The 19,527-nt window shown below is 41.5% G+C and overlaps 2 protein-coding genes across 2 annotated transcripts; both read right to left on the reverse strand.

Annotated features, from left to right (window-relative positions):
* Positions 1–1,342: 1,342 nt before the first annotated feature.
* On the reverse strand, positions 1,343–4,615 carry LOC125372746. Its single transcript, XM_048383319.1, has 4 exons — positions 4,416–4,615; positions 3,832–4,039; positions 2,420–2,613; positions 1,343–1,383 (listed from the first exon to the last, which is right to left on the reverse strand). The coding sequence occupies exons 2-4, from the start codon at positions 3,990–3,992 to the stop codon at positions 1,343–1,345; spliced, it is 396 nt and encodes a 131-aa protein (XP_048239276.1). The 5' UTR covers positions 3,993–4,039; positions 4,416–4,615.
* Positions 4,616–11,794: 7,179 nt separating this feature from the next.
* LOC124121507 (laccase-2-like) lies at positions 11,795–18,309 on the reverse strand. Its single transcript, XM_048383320.1, has 5 exons — positions 18,304–18,309; positions 17,325–17,606; positions 14,807–14,992; positions 14,496–14,643; positions 11,795–12,470 (listed from the first exon to the last, which is right to left on the reverse strand). Exons 1-5 carry the CDS (start codon positions 18,307–18,309, stop codon positions 12,214–12,216), a joined length of 879 nt encoding a protein of 292 aa, XP_048239277.1. The 3' UTR covers positions 11,795–12,213.
* Between the last annotated feature and the right edge of the window lie 1,218 nt (positions 18,310–19,527).

The raw sequence follows: 19,527 nt of genomic DNA on the forward strand, positions 1-19,527 counted from the left end.
CGGGTATGGTGCTGACAAACCTAGAAACATAATTGGGTTGAACCGGGATTCGAACCCACAATCATAGGTTTCTGACGTGTCCAAGGGACGCAACTCTGCACAGCGAAACGCGGCGCCTTAGGTGACTGGGTCACCCGTGCCCCCTGAAGATATTATATGCTTATTACCCGGAGTTACAAGAATTTCAGACTCGTTGTCTTAATCTTTTTACACGATCTCAAATAATTATGATATCCTGATATACTAGTATTAAATGCTGCACTGATCTATCTGGAAAAAAACTTTCCTGGAACTAAACTCCTTAATAGCTGAAAGTTTTACAGATTTATGTCACTGTACAATACAACTGAAATCTACTTCTGACAGACAAAGTGTATCTCATGCTCATCTGTGTGACTCACAGACTCGTTGATGATGGTGAAACCGGCTTTAGCAACCATCTCTCTTGCCAAAGATGCACCCCATGTAGCCCCAAGTGCTGCAGAGTCAGGCCTGCGCAAGCTTTCCGGAATACACAAGAATGTGCTCGCCGAGTAGTAGAACATAGCTGAGGCATTAGCAATGTTGCCAGTTATGCCTCCCTCTATTCCAATCTCAATCATGCTGAAAATACCCCCTGGTTTCAGACACTGGTAAATCTCGTTTAAGGCTTTCTGTGGATATGTTAAGTCATGAATAACTAGACGGGTTAGTATCCAATCAAAACTCTCCTTGTAGCTTTCAGATATAGTTTCAATATTGTCTGTGTCATAAGTGACATTCTGAAGGCCCTGGGTGCTTGCTTCCTCTCTGGCTTGAACCAATGGCACGCTTGCTACATCAGAACCAAGGAAGGTGCTGCTGTTGAATCGCGAAGCTAATTTATTTAAAATTATCCCAGTTGCACAACCAAATTCCGCAACCTTGATTCCGGATTCTGTATTAAAAAACAAAGAGGTAAAGTAAGACATAAGACAGAAACCTGGAAATACTTCAGAATTAGCACTCAAAAGTAAAATATTAAACACAATTCCTAACATCAACATACAGTCGAGTAGTATTAATATTAAATCATGTTAAGTTAAAACATATCAGTGCGATTCCTGCGTCCATTTTATGCATATGTGCCTTCATTTTGTTTCTCTTGTAAAGTAAATAGTTAGAAGATAGGTACGTGGCACAAAGGCATTTATTCATAAACTATTGCATAATTGTGATCAAAATTGGTCGTTAACGCGGGAATTGTTGTATTGTGCTCCAACTCGTCTATTCGTTTACCCACCTAACTTCGGCAGCAACAGAGGAATGGCAGACAGGATATCTGTATCAATCATATCTTTCTTGACTACGACCAAAATGTCTGTCATGTTTCAAAAAGCCCAGGGGTTTGACTGTAGACTATTCCTGTAAATAGAATAGTACCATAAGAAAAACATACCAACACCCACGCAAATGAGAGAAAGCGTCAGGTACACAAGATCACTTCGTTATACAAAAACATGCGTAGAGATAAAAGCTGAAAGTATGTATGAATTTGCACAGTTTATCAAATAGTGATGATACCAAGTGTTAGCGAAAATGTGAGTGTATCCTCCCCTACCAGTGGCACCCATCACAAACACATGCAAAGGTAAATCAATTGTACACCTGACCCGTGAAGATCCGGGGTAGAATAGGTATTCAGGAACCTATGCTTGCCGTAAATGGCGACTGTACTTGTCGAAAGAGGCTACTAACGGGATCGGGTAGTCAGGCTCGCTGACTTGGTTGATGCATGTCATCGTATCCCAATTGCGTGGATCGATGCTCATTATATCAATCACTCATTTGTCTGGTCCACACTCGGTTATTGAGACATTTGAGATACAAAAGTAACTGAAACTGTACATTTGACATCCCTTATTTGACAAGGAAAGGGAGACACAGAAATGAACCTAATAAGTAATATACCATCTTTGTATCTGCCTAACATTCCTTAAGTTGTGATTAAACAGTGTTTAATGAATTGTATTGAATTGAATAAGGAAGATCATGCATAGATAGACAATATGTCAATGAGTGAAACTTGGTTATTTGTGCCTGATAAAGGGCTAGATATTATTATTGTGTCATATAATTGATTCTAAGAGTACCTTTTCTAACAACAGTTACAATTGTTTCATAAAGTTGAATCACTTTCTACATGATGATTAACTTATGATCAACTTCAAAGCATAAATACCCTGTTTTCATGATCAATACCATATCGGATTCCTCATGGGAAGAGCTGATAATACTTATGTTCCAGACATGTGTGTCGATTGAAAATTCGACTTGTACGTAACTGTGTTTCTACATGTTCACTCTCAACAGGATTACAACTCATGGCGAGAAATAGGAATGTAAATAAGTGTCTGCGCATTATATTGATGAAATCCATGTGAATGTACAATGTCCTTACCACCAGTGTTCCGTTGTTGAGCACAGTCCTTGATACTGGCATGTCTCAAACCAAACTGTGGCAAAAATCTGGAAAACACAGATATTGCATTGAATGTGGCCTTGCGGTCTTCTGGAACATGGAACTGGGTGGACGAGTCGTCCACACTGATGACCTCCCCGACAGCGAGTGAACCAAGTATCTCACGCACATACCTGTGGAAATATATAATTATTATTAAAACATTTATTTATCAAAAACTTGTTCAAAGCTCATAATGATACGAGGGCTGGTCAAAACGTTCTACGCCTGACTAACTTGCAACTATGGGCCAAAACAAAGTGAACTAGTCGAGATAGAACATTATTTGAGTATTGAAACTAGTATTCACAAACATTTACAGACGAATAAGATATCTGCTCGTTTGGGTACCAAAAGGTTTCTAAATTCTGATCTAAAGGAAAAGGAACTGACATTGACAGAGAAAATTAAAAGCTAATTGGGGAGGGTTTCGTCAAATTCCAAAAGATTAGTAACGGGGGATGAAACATAGGTCTACCACTATGATGGCGCCATTCCACTTCTCTGGCACCAAAGAAATTCAAGTCTTCATGATCAGTGAAGAAAGTTATGGCCACTGTATTCTGAGATGCACAGGGTGTGATCCTTGTTAATTACCTTAGAAAGTCAAAAGACGATTACCGGTGGTCACTATGCTGATTTGAATTTATCGCCTGAGAGATTCTGTCAAAAAAAAGCAGTGAGGAATGCTGACTGCTGGAGTTCTACTACTTCATGACAATGCCTCTTCTTACACCTCTCGACTTGCAAAGGCTTCTGTGCGACAGAATGGTTTCGAAGAACCTTCTCATCCTCCATACTCGCCAACCTGGCACCAATGATTTCTAATCTATGACGACAACAACGACCGCAAAGCTGTCGTGAATCGGTTTCTTTAGGGTGGTTTCAGAAAACATCTTCCTGACTGGAATTAAAAAGCTTCACTATCGATTTGAGAAGTCTATTGAAAACCTGGGAGATTATGTTGAAAAATACAATTAACAAAATCTCCTCACAATTATTGCTTTTGTTTGTTAGGCTTACAACTTTTTGACCAGCCCACGTATATCACTCTTACAATATAAACTCAATCGACTGGACGGTCCCCATTGGTATGGAGCAATGTCAATTTGTTTGTAGGAGAAGTTCTGGGCAGTATTCAGGTTCTTAAACTTTCAGGGTCCCGGACGTAAATGGCGGCATAACAGAATATGTATGAGATGCCCTCCGCGTCTCCCCCCCCCCCCCCCCCCCCCTCCTTATCAATCTATGCCTGCTATGTCTATCTACAGAATATGTATGAGATGGGTCCCCTCTATCAATCTATGTCTATCAATGTTCTTACCAGTTCTTCATCATGAAACGGTATTTACCTTTCTCTGAGGTTCAGCTTGTCAGCCACCTGCTGTGATGTGAGAGGGACTTTGGCTTCCATCAACATCTTCACCACGCCCAACTCCCTTGCCAGGGACAAGCTTAACATGACACCACCGGCGCCGAAATAGTTCATCATCTTCTTGTGGTAGTCCGACATCGTCTCAAGTGTAGTAGTGCTTGAGTTTAGCCTGCCAGCAAGTGTAACTAGAACAATTCCCACACTAAACCTATCACAAAATAGGCCAGTTACAGCAATGTGATATTTTATTGTAAGTTTGTGAAGCATTTTTAATGTCAAATTTCGCTTTCAAATCTGTCGCAAGCTGTTCTTACAGTTAAGATCTCGCAGCGTCTCGCAACAAACATCTCCGCACACAAACACGCTTCCTTTCGCACTCACGAAAAGTTCAGTCTTTGCTTCACACAACGATTTAGCTGAGGGGACTATTTGACCTACTCCTCTTTGATATCCACAAAGACACAATAAGAAAACTGTCGTTTCTGTCAAGCCTGTGGTTTATCTCACAATGGTTTGCTAGCCATACTTCACAGACATTCTGTTCACTTCTCTAACGCTCACCTGAATTTCTGTCAAATGTAGGTTCACTGTTAAATCTTCCACTAACACAGCACCAGCACACGTCTGTGTGCTACTTGACGCTCTCTATTTAGGTCAAGTGGGTCAAGTCTCCCAGGCGATTGTGTAATGTTTTCTGCTGTTGAGTAATAAGAAAACCACTTGTAAATCTATCGTTGACATAAGGTTTCATTAAAAAAAATATTCAGTATATACACACATAAGTGAAAATTTACTTTGATAGGTGTTTTGTTGTTGAGATTTAACCGTCCTGCAGCTGTCTGTTATAGTTTTCGTATTCACTCACCTGAAATCAAGACGAAAATAGATTTAAGTACCGAAATAATGAATGTTTTTTCATTAAATATTTTGTTAACCTCAATGCACAATAAGAGTGAAAGTATTGTTTTAAGAATAGCAACAAATAACACTAAACTGTGCCCAAACAAGTCCATGGTCAACCATTGTTTGGGGCTCAGGGGCGTCTGCTACATAAAATTGGGATATTTCTTAACAACGTTTAATGAACGACTTGGTCTTCATTACACGGTGGCCTCCGAAGATTAGTATTTCGAGTTATATCCCATTACTTTCTTGACAACTTATGTCATAGCAGTTCATTCTGTGTGCACCATTTTATATACTAGTACCTACATTACCCTTCTCTGAATACCTCTGCCCCGTACTCCCACCCCCTGTCATAAATGGCCGGGCCCTTAGCTGCAACACCCTAAAGTCAAATACCCCGATTAAGACTCGCTAAGTTTCAGTGAAAGTCCTTGACATCCAGTCCCAACGATTTTTTTCAGTGCTTGTTGCATGCCGATATTTAATGCTAAAGTACAGCCGCCCACCAACTGTAATCTTGGGGTGATTACCCACACATCGCAGATACAGGGTGCAACCGATGTAAAATGATAAGGGTTAATGGGGGAGCTATGAAGTTGAACCAATGAACCAATTATTGGTTGGAGTGAGCTGTTCACACCTCACCTGTTAGGAGGGCCGACCCTTCATGAACTTATTACTACACTACTGCCCAAAAGTTCATTCCCCTTACACGCATGGGTAATGCGTGACGCAACCCGTGTGCACCGCGTTGGTCACTCGTATAGAACCTGTCCGCTTCGCGGCTGACACCCGTGTGCAACGCGTGACACTCTCATTTCATAAGGCACAAACGTTTGACTAAAGGAGGACCCATGTTAAGTTGAAACTAGAATTAGTAACAAGTAGAACATTTTTTTATATCCTGACGAAAAATGTTCAGACACATTTTATGATATATACTTGCTGGTGTCTCCTTTTTAGATGTGATTTTGTAGGAAAATATGAGTAGCGTTGTGATCAATCAGTTCTTATCTATAAGACCATTGGCTTCTTCATGATCGTTTGCTTTTGTGAGAACAAATGATCCTGGAAAATTTGTCATTATCATATATTGAAAAGTTTGTGTGATTTGATATTAAATGTCTGTAGTGCGACTTCCAGTGATTATATTTATGAGGTTTGGCGGAGCATTGTTTTCATTGGACACTAATAACTTTATGATGGCTGGGTCTCTTTGTCTCAGCTCAGTAGCCGTGATAAAGTGCAGCAGTTACTTATTGAGAGTAGGTTATATCATGGAGGATACATTTGAGGGAGAGGGTTCTACTATTGCCTTGCCGCAGGAAGAGACTAGCAGATGTGCGCGCGTGGTTGTGAATAAGGTAACTGTGGCGTAGTGGCCACCGACAGAGGTATAAATAGAGGTAAAATATGAAAGTAATATATATATGCTGGAACCCATTGACAAAACACGGACAAATCATAATTTGTGACATCAAGTACTATTTTTCATTTTTCAATTTTTATATGAAAAATAAAATACATTATTTGATATAATATTTGTTTTACTGATATCTGAAACTCGATTTTGCCATATCAATAAATATTTCATTATTATCAATTTGTGATATAAATTCATTCTTTGGAATCAACAAACGAACTACAGATGTCATAAAATGAGGAATAAATAGTAAAGAACGGCGACTTATATATAGTTCCTTTTGGGTTGTTTTGAGTAACCCGATTGCATCGAGTTATAGTGTTAATTGCTTGTCTGTTTCTGCACCAATATTTCTTTCATCTTATGAAAATCTGTTAAAACAATATCAACTTAAAATTTACTATTAACTGTAACCAAGGAAATAATACTTACCCGACCTGCATTTACTTATCTCTCTGTCGTTATCAATGTTATCACCTGTCTGTTTTAAAGTGTATGTACGTATACTAGAACATCGTACTGATTACGGAATGGTACATCATCTTAACACATTTACTATTATGTGCTGCATTTACCACGATATTTTGATTTTGTAGTCAAAAAGAATTGTTACCCCGATTATTACTGTATGATGGTTCACTCCTGTTCAGACGTGACATTCTGACAATTAGGTCATGTGTAATAGTCATCACAATCTCACCGGTTGTGGAGAAGTCTTGCGATAGTTGAGACTGATAGGCTGAGATATAAAGCAATTTATTTTCACATAGACGCTAACGCTTGCCATTTCATAATCCATTATCTTGGTGTTGAGGTATAACTATTGTATTGACAAGACCGCTTGTGTGGTGTGGTGTTTGTTTATTTGTTGTTTAACGCCGCACTCAGCAGTATTCCAGCTGTATGACGGCGATCTGTAAATAATTGAGTCTGGACCACACAATCCAGTGATTGACATTTTGAGAATCGATCCACGCAATTTGCATACGATGACATGCATGAACCAGGTCAGCGAGCTTGACCATCTGATCCTGTTTATCGCCTCTTACGACAAGCATAGTCGCCTTTTACGGCAAGCATAGGTTGGTCTGTTCTACACTGGAATCTTCACGGGTATGATATTGGATAAAGAATGAGTTAAAATTTAACGTTGCATCGTCATAAATACATCTATATAGCGGTTAGAACAAGTTGATATACTATACAACTGAGTCATGAATACAAAGAGATATTTGAATACAGATTTGTCAAACATGTCATGACAATAATATTTACAACTGTTTACAACAAGGACCATAAGCTTCCTGCACAATATCCCAGCAGGATTTACGTCATCACCTTTAGCTACTTGTGGTTGTACTCAATTCTAGACAATTCTAAAAAGTACTCAACAATTAGTTGGCTGGTTGATGAGCGCTATGTTATGATAGGAATAAGGGGGCAATACGTTTACAGTACTTTAACCTCCTTGACAGAGCTTTGAATAATCTTTGTTGATGCAAGCATCACACCAATTTTATAAACAAGCAAATAGTGACACACATGCATATTTTATTTCATTCATGATACAGAACAATTTCTTTCAAGTTGCTGAGAATGAGATGCCCGCTTACACGGGAATTCATTTTTCAGATTTACTGTTGGGTAATTTGAATCACTTTGCAAGTCCACACAGTGAAGCCAAGTAGGCTTGACGGTGAACCTTTCATCACAAGGAATACACTCGGATGGTTCGTCCTCTTCTGTTTTAAGCAGATATTCGCGGGTAAACCGACTGTGGCCAATACGACATCGTTGCAAAACGACCACATCATGTCTAGACGGACAAACCAAGTAGGTATGACTGAGTGTTGGTTTAAATTCGTGAAGTTTATTGATTCCTACCTGACTGTCCCACCTTTGTTTGCATTAGATCACGAGAATAACTCCTTCTGGTTGGTTTGAAATCACTGTATGGGATAAGAAGTGGAGATAGCGGTTCGTCAAGATCGGCTTTAGCTGCAGCATCGGCTATTGAGTTAACTATTTTTTCAACATGACGAGCAAAAGACGGAAGGAAGACCATTAAAAGATCAGACTCTCTTACAACAAAGTTCTGTTCACATGTCAGACATGACTTGTTGGAACAAGACACCTCATCCAGTCCGTCATGATAATTTGTTATACTTTTACAATTATATTCTTAATGGACTCAGTGCCGATATTGTGTCTTAACGCCAGTCTCTCGTTTCTGAGTAAAGAAATCAGTAACATTCACAACGTGATCGGATTTGTACACTTGTCAAAGATTTTAAGTGTTTATGCCAGCGTGTGACCGATGCATTGTGATTGTATGGGCGCTTTCGTATGTGGCCTTTTTTCAAAATATTACTTGTTATCCCCTTGAATGCTTACCTAAGAAAACATTGACAGTGAAATCGATCAGCCAGATGATATCCAGTCTCGGTTATCTGCCGAAGCAAATTCCATTGGGCATGAAACCCAAAGTAGTGATAAAAGTTATATGAAATCAACTGGATAGGTCCTTACTATTTCATACGTGTTTCGATGATCCGCTAAAACCGAACAAATGTAGAACGAAATTAACATTTTCAGTCAAACGGCAAAGTAATTTAAAAAACATTTTTGAGAATTGTTTCGTAAATATTCATAAAAGATTACCCGAAAAGGTATTTCTTTTAACTGATACATTTCCATGACAGCCAAAGACCCTATGGTTATAGACAAACAAATCTCGAACAATTTTTATCCTCTCCAATCACCTGTTTGTATTCAGTAATCGCGATACAAGCCGGTAGTTGTGGACCCTCTTGCCAATCCCAGCAAACATTCCGAGTAATATAAAAAAGCTGGAAACAAGGAAGGAAGCTGAGAAATATCTCGCAGGCATCCATAATGTTAATGGGTCATGGCTGTGTGAACACTCAATCTCCTTTCTCCCAAGGAGGAAAGCTGAGAAATATTTTCGCCGACATCCATAATGTTAAAGGGTCATGGCTGTCCGGAATCGCAGTCTTCTTTGTAAATAGGTATGTCTTTCTTAGACCGTTCATTGTCAGTTGAGCAGTCTGTCGTAGATACGTAAATAATAAAACAGTTTTCAGCCATTAGTCTTTGTTCTGTGATACAAAATAGAAAATCAAATTCAATAAGAAGAGCGTAAAGGGCCACCTGATATTTCACACTTCTAAGAAATTTATGAAAATATAATGTCACCTTTATCTTTGTCGCTCACTGAACCCTTCTATTCATTCAAAATTCAAATAACTGACTCCTTTTCAAGTCATTAGTTCGGGTCCATTGGGACTACACCACGTTATAAAGCACAGGTTCTGCATCAATCACAACATTCTACAAAATGATGTTTCTTGGCTTGGAGCTGGTGTTCCTTTTGTCAGCTGGTATACCTTATATTAGGATGTATGGTAATACTGAAGAATCACCAAACCACCCTACCCCGTACAATCTACAAGACACACTGGATCGTCAGTGTCGACTTCTGATAACTGAAAGCTGTAAACTTGGACCATGGATAATACAAATGTGCCAAGGCAATATGCCACACATACATGCAAAGAACAAAGAACGACCAAAGACAACAACACTTCCAAGAACGAAATGGACAGAAGAGGATAAACGATCGGTGTTCAATTCCTCTTCACTTCGGCAGGACACACATCACTTCACGACCCTTGACACTGCGGCCTCAAAAGGCAGCTCCATAAACTGCCAGTGTCAGGGTAACAATTGTTCAGAGCCAAAGTTCATGATTGTTTTGTTCAAAGGGCAATCTGTGTACTTCAAGGCGTATGATAGTTTGACAAACACATTTTATAAGTGGGCTTCGTTAACTATCCGTAAAGCTGACGCTCAAGCTGGAATGCAGGTGGACTCTTCTAGGTGTTACATCTATGTAGTGTTAAAGGAGAGATCAGATCTGTGGCAATTGGGGATAAAAAATGGACGAGTAGTTTCCAAAGGAAGAATTTATTCAGATGTTACAGCTTTTGCTCTTGATCGAAACAGGGACGAAATGTTTATTCTGACGCGTCGCCGTCATCAGTTCGAGTTGACAACAATGCCTCTACAGGAGCCAAAGAAACGAAAGACCCTAACTGCACATACCCTAGATCAGAAGGTTCCCATTATGTGGTGTGACGCAGACATCACGAGTGTGTACTGGTGGTGCCCTTCTGTGCTCTGCAGATACGACCACAGCACCAACAGAGTCACAACACTGGCTTTTGTCCGGTCTCGTAGACGCCATTTCATGGCAGTTGGCTCAGGGAAAGTATACTTCATGAACTTTGGCTTAAAAATATATGACGTAATCATCAATAAAGTCCACACAGTGAAGCAAATGTATGCCATGAAAATATATTCCTTCCTAGAAGTGACACAAGGAACTGTTATCTTTGCCCTTGAAATACGACAGCACATAAAAGTCATGTTATATAAGAAAGGACACCAAAAAACGACGTACATGAGAAAGGGTCTTAAAGGTTTAGATCACTTTGAGGTAACAGTTGGATAAGAAGCCTCGTATATTTTGGAATATTAACAATTGTACTGTGTTTTACAACCTCTTGATTTTAACTTCACAGACATAGTTGTCAGGTTTGATAAATGGCAAGTCATTCCAAAGCCCAAGCGTATGATGTGGTTTCTTGGATTGTTTTAAAACATTATTGTTTTCCAGAAAAATACTGGAACATCATTATGTCCTCAGGTTTTGCAAACATGCGAATTGGCTGTTGGATGCCCTTAACTGTGAAACTGTTGTGTTTTGTGTGTGTTGAACAAGTGTCTGAGTCAATATCCCGTCTCTAATCATATTGGTTAGAGGGATGGGAGAACAGAACGTAAGTAATAAAAAGCACCAAGCATCAAAGACCTGCATTATTGTCATCCCTATTAAGCTGACATGCCCTGTACAACTGAAATATTGTTCAAACCCACGTTAACTCACTCACCTACTGGCTTACCCTATCGTTACCCCAGAGTCACAAACTATTTATCATCCTTCGAGAATATTGTCACATACTGCTTTCTAAATGTGTAGTTCGATAGTTTCCAGCTGTGTGTGCCTCTTCCTGGCCACTTTGAGGAAAATAGAAAATAATATCTATATATGACGCCTTTGGCTAATATCTTCAAGTTAACTTAATAGCCAAGTGAAACCAGATGAGCTGAGGTGAGTTAAAATGGGGTCTAAGGTTGCCTTCAAGATTATTGCACTTATATAACGTGTGTGTGGCGACTTGTACAACTCGGGACTCTTAACATGTATATCCCACTGTGCCACATCTATAATTACAACGACTTGGGACGTCCTGTCCTGACTTCCACCCATGGCATACACAGTCGAACCTCGTTGTGTCGAACTTGGATATGTCGATTTCGCTGTTGTGTCGAACTCATTTCGGAGTTCCAAGTATTAAAAAAACACATGAAATGTCTGGAACCAAAGATTACTCGAACTTTATTCCAGGCTCGAACGATTTCGACACAACGAGGTTCGGCTGTTCTTATGTCCCTTCATCATCAGCAAAGAGACAAACACTCGGCCACTTCAGACGGACAGGTACATTATCGTAACTAAACACGGATGTAGTGATATGAAATATTTTATTAGAAATATATATTTGTGATATAAAGACGCTATATTGATGATGTATTGCCGATGTGAAGAGGTACATTGTGACTCTCATTCCTTTATGTATTTATGTGTTCAGTGTATGATCAAAACAAGACTTTCTCGTAACCTATCACGATTCTAAGACAACCTTTTTGATATGATCTGCTGCACATCGAGCACTGGATTTAAAATCTCTTTCCTCTTACATCGAGTGCTCGGATTCAACCATCAATACTTTGTCCACATGATCACATAGCTGAACATCTTTAGTAATGTAGCAAACAAAAAATGTTGGTGTCAATAAAATTTTGATCTTCTCCAAAAAGACATGCACCAATGTCTATGCACGACACGACGCCCCGTTGAGTGTAATTATATGAATATCGTTCATTTCACATGGATTTGATGCACAAGATGCTTAAAATGGCAGCATACATCAACAGCCAGGACTCTCTGTGGTTGCGTCCTGCTCCATTGACGGGGCACCGGGGCTTCTCCTCCAAATCGACCTCCTCTTTGTACTGCCAGTTCCCACACTTGGGGAAGTGTTTGGGGGGTCGGGGCATCTGGTTCAACTCCCCAACCTGCACGATGAGGCCCATCCCGATTGACTGATGGAAGTCAATGTGGCAGTGCATCAGCCAGAAACCTGATAATATTAAAAGCAAGAGTGAGTGAGTGTATGTTTAAGTGAGTGTTTAAGTGAGTGAGCGAGTGAGTCAGTCAGTCAGTCTTGTTTTAGGCCGAACTCAGCAATATTCCAGCTATATTACGGCAGTCTGTAAATAACCCTGTCTGGATCACACAAATCAGTGACTGACATCTTGAACATCGATCTACGCAAATGAGATACGATGACGTGCATCAACCAAGTCACCAAGCTTGATCACCCGATCCCGTTAGTCGCCTCTTACGACAAGCATAGTCGCCTTTTACGGCACGCCTGGGTTACTGAACACTTCCATAAACCTGGTATCACTATCCAGTATATATGTAAATGAGGGTGCTAAGCATGAACTATATTCAATACATCTAAATGATGCGATGGCAAATTTGTCAAAAACCTTTACATAACATTCCACAAAAGTCAATTTTTGAGTCCCGATTGATGAGAGCTCAAGTAAGCCAACGTCGCCGCAAGTCCCTCTGGCACGGTAAAAAAATTTGGACCCTACATAGCAAAAAACGAGTTCTGAACACTGAAGTGACATAAAAAGATATTTCAAATACATAGCTTATGCAAAATCGCTTGTAGGAACATATGTGGTTTGTCATTCAGGAATATTTCAGTTCTGTCTCGGCTGTTTGAAAATAAATCAGGTACTCAGAAACTAATCAGAACCCCTGTAATCTACATTTAATCTGAAGATCGTGTACCATCAACTCCCGTAATCCGCATTTATTCTGATGATCGTGTACCATCAACTCGCGTAATCCACATTTAGTCTGATGATCGTGTACCATCAACTCGCGTAATCCACATTTAGTCTGATGATCGTGTACCATCAACTCGCGTAATCCACATTTAGTCTGATGATCGTGTACCATCAACTCGCGTAATCCACATTTAGTCTGATGATCGTGTACCATCAACTCGCGTAATCCACATTTAGTCTGATGATCGTGTACCATCAACTCGCGTAATCCGCATTTAGTCTGATGATCGTGTACCATCAACTCGCGTAATCCACATTTAGTCTGGTGATCATGTACTACCAACTCGCGTAATCCACATTTAGTCTGATGATCATGTACTACCAACTCGCGTAATCCACATTTAGTCTGATGATCGTGTACTACCAACTCGCGTAATCCACATTTAGTCTGATGATCGTGTACCATCAACTCTCGTAATCCACATTTAGTCTGATGATCATGTACTACCAACTCGCGTAATCCACATTTAGTCTGGTGATCATGTACTACCAACTCGCGTAATCCACATTTAGTCTGATGATCATGTACTACCAACTCGCGTAATCCACATTTAGTCTGATGATCATGTACTACCAACTCGCGTAATCCACATTTAGTCTGATGATCGTGTACTACCAACTCGCGTAATCCACATTTAGTCTGGTGATCATGTACTACCAACTCGCGTAATCCACATTTAGTCTGATGATCATGTACTACCAACTCGCGTAATCCACATTTAGTCTGATGATCATGTACTACCAACTCGCGTAATCCACATTTAGTCTGATGATCGTGTACTACCAACTCGCGTAATCCACATTTAGTCTGATGATCGTGTACCATCAACTCGCGTAATCCGCATTTACTCTGATGATCGTGCACCACCATGAATCACATATTAAGATTTCAAACCTTCAGTCTGATCATGTGCATTTGTGTGTCTGTTTAACGCCGCACTCAGCAATTTTCCAGCTATATGAAGGCTGTCCGTAAATCGAGTCTGGACCAGACAATCCAGTGATTGATATCCTGAGTATCGGTCTACTCATTTATGATATGATGACATGCATCAACTTGCTCAGCGAGCCTGACCACCCGATCCCGTTAGTCGCCTCTTACGACAAGCAAAGTCGCCTTTCAATCATAGGGTTTTCATGGCAAAACATGATGATCGTGTCACCTACTCGGGTTATCATGTTGAATAGTGTTGTCAGGAAACATGCCTACGTAATCATCGTACAAAGTGATGACCTACCCGGGTTATCAGCATGAAACCTGATGATTGTGTAACCCCCATCAGCAACCGTGACAGTATCTTTAGCTATGGGTGTTTCTAGATTCCTCTCTATCAGACCAGCTTCATCCATCATTTTTATCTCTTCTAAAGAGGTTGATTGGTTGACCTGGTAAATAAGAACTTTTTACTAGGAGAGCATCGCAATGTTTGACAGTGAGAAACGTTTACAGTGTACTCGACGTTAAAAGTCAACGCTTTAACTAGGCTACTCAGACAATCTCATTTACAAATGGTGCAATGGATATGACTAGTAATAAGTGACGCCTCACCCTGTCCATCGCAACTACCCGGAAGTGATGGCCATGCAGATGTATCGGGTGGTTGGCGTTGAAGGTGACGCCCTCATCAATGAGCACCATCTCCACGGTGTCGTCCAGGTCGACCTTGATGACGTGGATACACTCACAGTATTGATGCGTGCAGTTCCTGGTGTTGTGGGGGCCGCAGAACATGTCCTGAGAGGAGAAGGTATCTGGTCATGCGTGTTTGAATATCTGCATAGCCTTTTGTTTCAATGTTGATCTCACTTACCGCCTCTGTGGTCTAGTGGTAGAGCGTCCGCCAAGAGAGCGGAAGTTCCGGGGTCCGATCCCCGGCCGCGTCAAACCAAAAGACGTTATAACATGGCACTTGTTGTTACCCTGCCTGGTGCTCGGTATGAAGGGGCTTAACGAGGACTGGTGGGTGTCTTAGTGGGGTATTTATGTTAAACTGTGGCATGGTATCTTAGTGCGAGAGCACTATAAGTTTGGCATTGGTCCGGACACGTGTAATCAGCCAATCTATCTCACACACACACACACACACACACACACACACACACACACACACACACACACACACACACACACACACACACACACACACACACACACACACGTGTATGGACGTAGTGAGTGAGTGAGTGAGTATGGTTTTACGCCGCTTTTAGCAATATTCCAGCAATATCACGGCGGGGGACACCAGAAATGGGCTTCACACATTGTACCCATGTCGGGAATCGAACCTGGGTCTTCGGCGTGACGAGCGAACGCTTTAACCACTAGGCTACCCGACCGCCCCTATGTATGCACGTAGCTACAAAGGGGGCAATAATCTTGAATGTGACGTCAAACCCCATTTCACCTAACATCCTTCTTAGCAGGAAAAACCACTACCAACACAATTGCACTGAAAAGGTTATGTTTTTGTTTGTCCTATTTCCAGATTATGTGCTTTTATTTCATTAATTAACAAAGTGACATATTTCTCTCTTTTTTGCCGGGGGCTGCTAGCGGCTATTGGGTATAAACAGCAGTATTTCAGCTGCATGTCGCCCCCTTGTCTTGGAATTTGTTCAATTACATTTCATCAGTTCATAAATTGCATGAAACCTCTGCATTTACAGCGTAAGTATGACCTCGTTTTACGGTTCGACGGTCGCGACGTTTGACCCCACTTCACCCGATGTTACTAACCCAGTACAGTACCCATCCATTCGTCAAATGCGAGTAATTTAGTAAGTATTGTATTCCATTTTGTTCCTTAATAGATCTCAACATCCTGACTAGATATCGGTTTATTATGATGCCATCTTTGACGAATATCGTCAGAATGTAAAAGGAAGTTAAAACTAGTTTCCATGACTGGTTGGTATCAATTATGACTTTGTTGATTGCCCATTTGTCATAGACAAAAAAGAGGTACAATGATTGTTATGTTGGTACAAGAAACAGCTGAACTTGTTTCTAAACATCTCAGCTGAACCATCATGTTTACACACAAATTGCCTCCGATTCACAGATGGCAGAAAACGTTGTTGGCGACGGAGCGGCGAGCGGTATGCCAGGGCAACCATTCTTGACCATGATCGATATTGGGGCGGTAGTGTCATGGTGTAGGGCGGTATATATCACACATGGAAGGCGACTAATTTGGTTGTTGTGAATGGACATTTGACTGGCCAGCAATATGTTGACGAAATTGGAACTGCAAGATGACATTGCTAGACCACATCGTGCCCGACGAGAAGGCACATGAACATTGGACTGGGCCGCTATTTCCCCAATAGATAATCTGAGAGATGTTCTCGGGCGGAGAGTGTACGCCAGAGACCTAGCTAGTAGTCAAGCTTTGGATAGCTCTTCAGGCGGATGACGGCCAATACCATGGCCAATCATACGACAGTTAATCAACAGTATGCCGCCAAGGTGTCGTGCATGTATCACCCAACATGGTGGACACAACAGATATTGATCTCCACGCCCGAAATAAATTGTGAAGACATATATGGTCATTACACCTTCAAAATCATTTAATCAGTTCCCTTATTATATCTAAGAGGATGTGCGTGCATATTAGTTGATTACTCCCGCCACAAAGAGCGCCGAGGTTATAGAGAGGGGGATGTAAATCGGTTGCAAGATAAATGGAAAACGGTTATAACGAATTAAGTTATAATTTATATAATTAACAAAATACATTTCTCTAATCTTCCATATTGTGGAGGTTACATTTCTCAGGACAGCAACATATGTTCCACTGATATATATCATGACGCTTCATCAAGCTGTTGTTGTTTTTTTGTTGTTGTTTTTTTTTTGGGGGGGGGTCGGGTAGCCTAATGGTTAAAGTGTTCGATGGTCACGCCGAAGACCCAGGTTCGATTACCGACACGGGTACAATGAAGCCCCCCGCCGTGATACTGCTGGAATATTGCTAAAAGCGGCGTAAAACCATTCTCACTCACTCACTCACTGTTTTGGGGGTAAGGTTAACTCCGGTTAACACATGCTTGTTTGAACTCACCTTGGGAATATCATCATACGGAGACAACGGGGGTGACGGAGGTGCAATGTTGGTGATGTGGTTCATCTGTGGCAAATATAGTCTCTTGTTCCGGTTGACGGCAGCCAAGGGGTATAACTCTTCGTGATTGAAAACGTAGTTGTCTACCTTGTTGAAGTCCATTGCAAAGTAGAACTTCTTATCGGGCACCTGTTTCATGTGAAGGGGGTCTGCCAGGGTGGTGTTCAGCCACGACACGGGGGTCAGGTCAGGGGTGCCCTTCTTGTTCCAGGGGTTCAAAAGCTTTAACAAGGATTAGTTAGTGTTACAACACACAAGCTGCCCGACAAAAGACAGTACACATTTGAAAACTACCAAAATATTACAAACGCTATCAAAAGGTTGATGTCTGAAAACAGACACAGCAAACTAAAGGTCCAAAACACAACTATGATACCCGTATCAAAATACATCAGCATCTAATAAGAAATGACTGTGGGTGTGCTATTAGGTAAAGATATATAGATACGCATCTGGAAACGTGCCACAGAGATTGGCAAATGAGGAATGTAAAACATGACTCTGACGGATTGTTATGACCTTGTGAAGCCAACTCTCTTAGTCTGTAGGTCTACCTGGCTGGGTCACCTGTCATGCATATCACCTCCATGCTTAACTTCCCTCCCTCCGCCCCCTCTCATAGTCTGTCGATCCACTGGGCTGGGTCACCTGTCATGCATATCACGTTCATGCTTAACTTCCCTCCCTCCGAGGGTGGTCTGGTAGCCTAGTGGTTAAAGCGTTCGCTCGTCACGCCGAAGACCCGGGTTCGATTCCCGACATGGGTAAAATGTGTGAAGCCCATTTCTGGTGTCCCCCGCCGTGATGTTGCTGGAATATTGCTAAAAGCGGCGTTAAACCATACTCACTCACTCCCTCCCTCCGCCCCCTCTCTTAGTCTGTAGGTCCACTAGGCTGTGTTTCCTGTCATGCAAATCACCTCCATCCTTACCTTCCCTCCCTCCGCCCACTCTCATAGTCTGTAGGTCCACTAGGCTGTGTCTAATGTCGTGTATATCACGTCCATGCTTACCTTCCCTCTGCCTACTCACCTCGTATGCAGGTCCACTTGGCTGTGTCTAATGTCGTGTATATCACGTCCATGCTTGCCTTCCCTCTGCCTACTCACTTCGTATGTAGGCCCACAAGGTTGTGTTTCCTGTCGTGTATATCACCTTCATGCTTACCTTCCATCTGCCTACTCACTTCCTATGTAGGTCCACTTGGCTGTGTCTAATGTCGTGTATATCACGTCCATACTTACCTTCCCTCTGCCTACTCACTTCGTATGTAGGCCCTCAAGGTTGTGTTTCCTGTCATGTATATCACCTCCATGCTTACCTTCCCTCTGCCTACTCACTTCCTATGTAGGTCCACTTGGCTGTGTCTAATGTCGTGTACATAACCTCCATGCCTACCTTCCCTCTGCCTACTCACTTCGTATGTAGGTCCACTTGGCTGTGTCTAATGTCATGTATATCACCTCCATGCCTGTTACAGGTGACCGAGATTGACCACCCGATGTTCAAGTCGCCTCTTACGGGTGACCGAGATTTTAACCCGATCTATAGTGTGGCCTCTTACAGGTGAGCGAGACTGACCATCCGATCCTCGCCTCTTACAGCTGACCGAGACTGACCACCCGACCCACGCCTCTTACAGGTAACCGAGACTGACCAACCGATCCACGTCTCTTAGAGGTAAGCGAGACTGACCACCCGATCCACGCCTCTTATTGGTGACCGAGACTGACCAACCGATCCACGCCTCTTAAAGGTATTCGAGACTGGCCGACCGAGCTGATCAGTCTCCTCTGACGACAAAAATAAATTTCTGGCCAGGGGTCCTATTCTAGCCCTATATTTCGTAACTACTTCCCTTCTCAACCCCAACTGCCATATTTATTCTGATACATCATACAGCGATGGCTGTTCTCTTGTTCTATAGTGTCTGTATCATTATCGCCGCTCGTACAAGGCATTACTAAAAACACGGTCGCTTTTGTTTGTAAATTAACGATCTCTACTGTCTTATCGTGTCTACATCAAAGGACGCACGGAATCCAATTGCCTGATTTTAAACGACATATGTTTGTTTTTTAAATGTCCACCTATAGGGTTGGAGAAACATGAAAGACATTGATTAAGTTTAATGCTTCTTTTGA

The sequence above is a fragment of the Haliotis rufescens genome, unplaced genomic scaffold (assembly GCF_023055435.1).
Source record: "Haliotis rufescens isolate VD_foot unplaced genomic scaffold, xgHalRufe1.0.p SCAF_47, whole genome shotgun sequence".
NCBI lineage: Eukaryota > Metazoa > Mollusca > Gastropoda > Lepetellida > Haliotidae > Haliotis > Haliotis rufescens.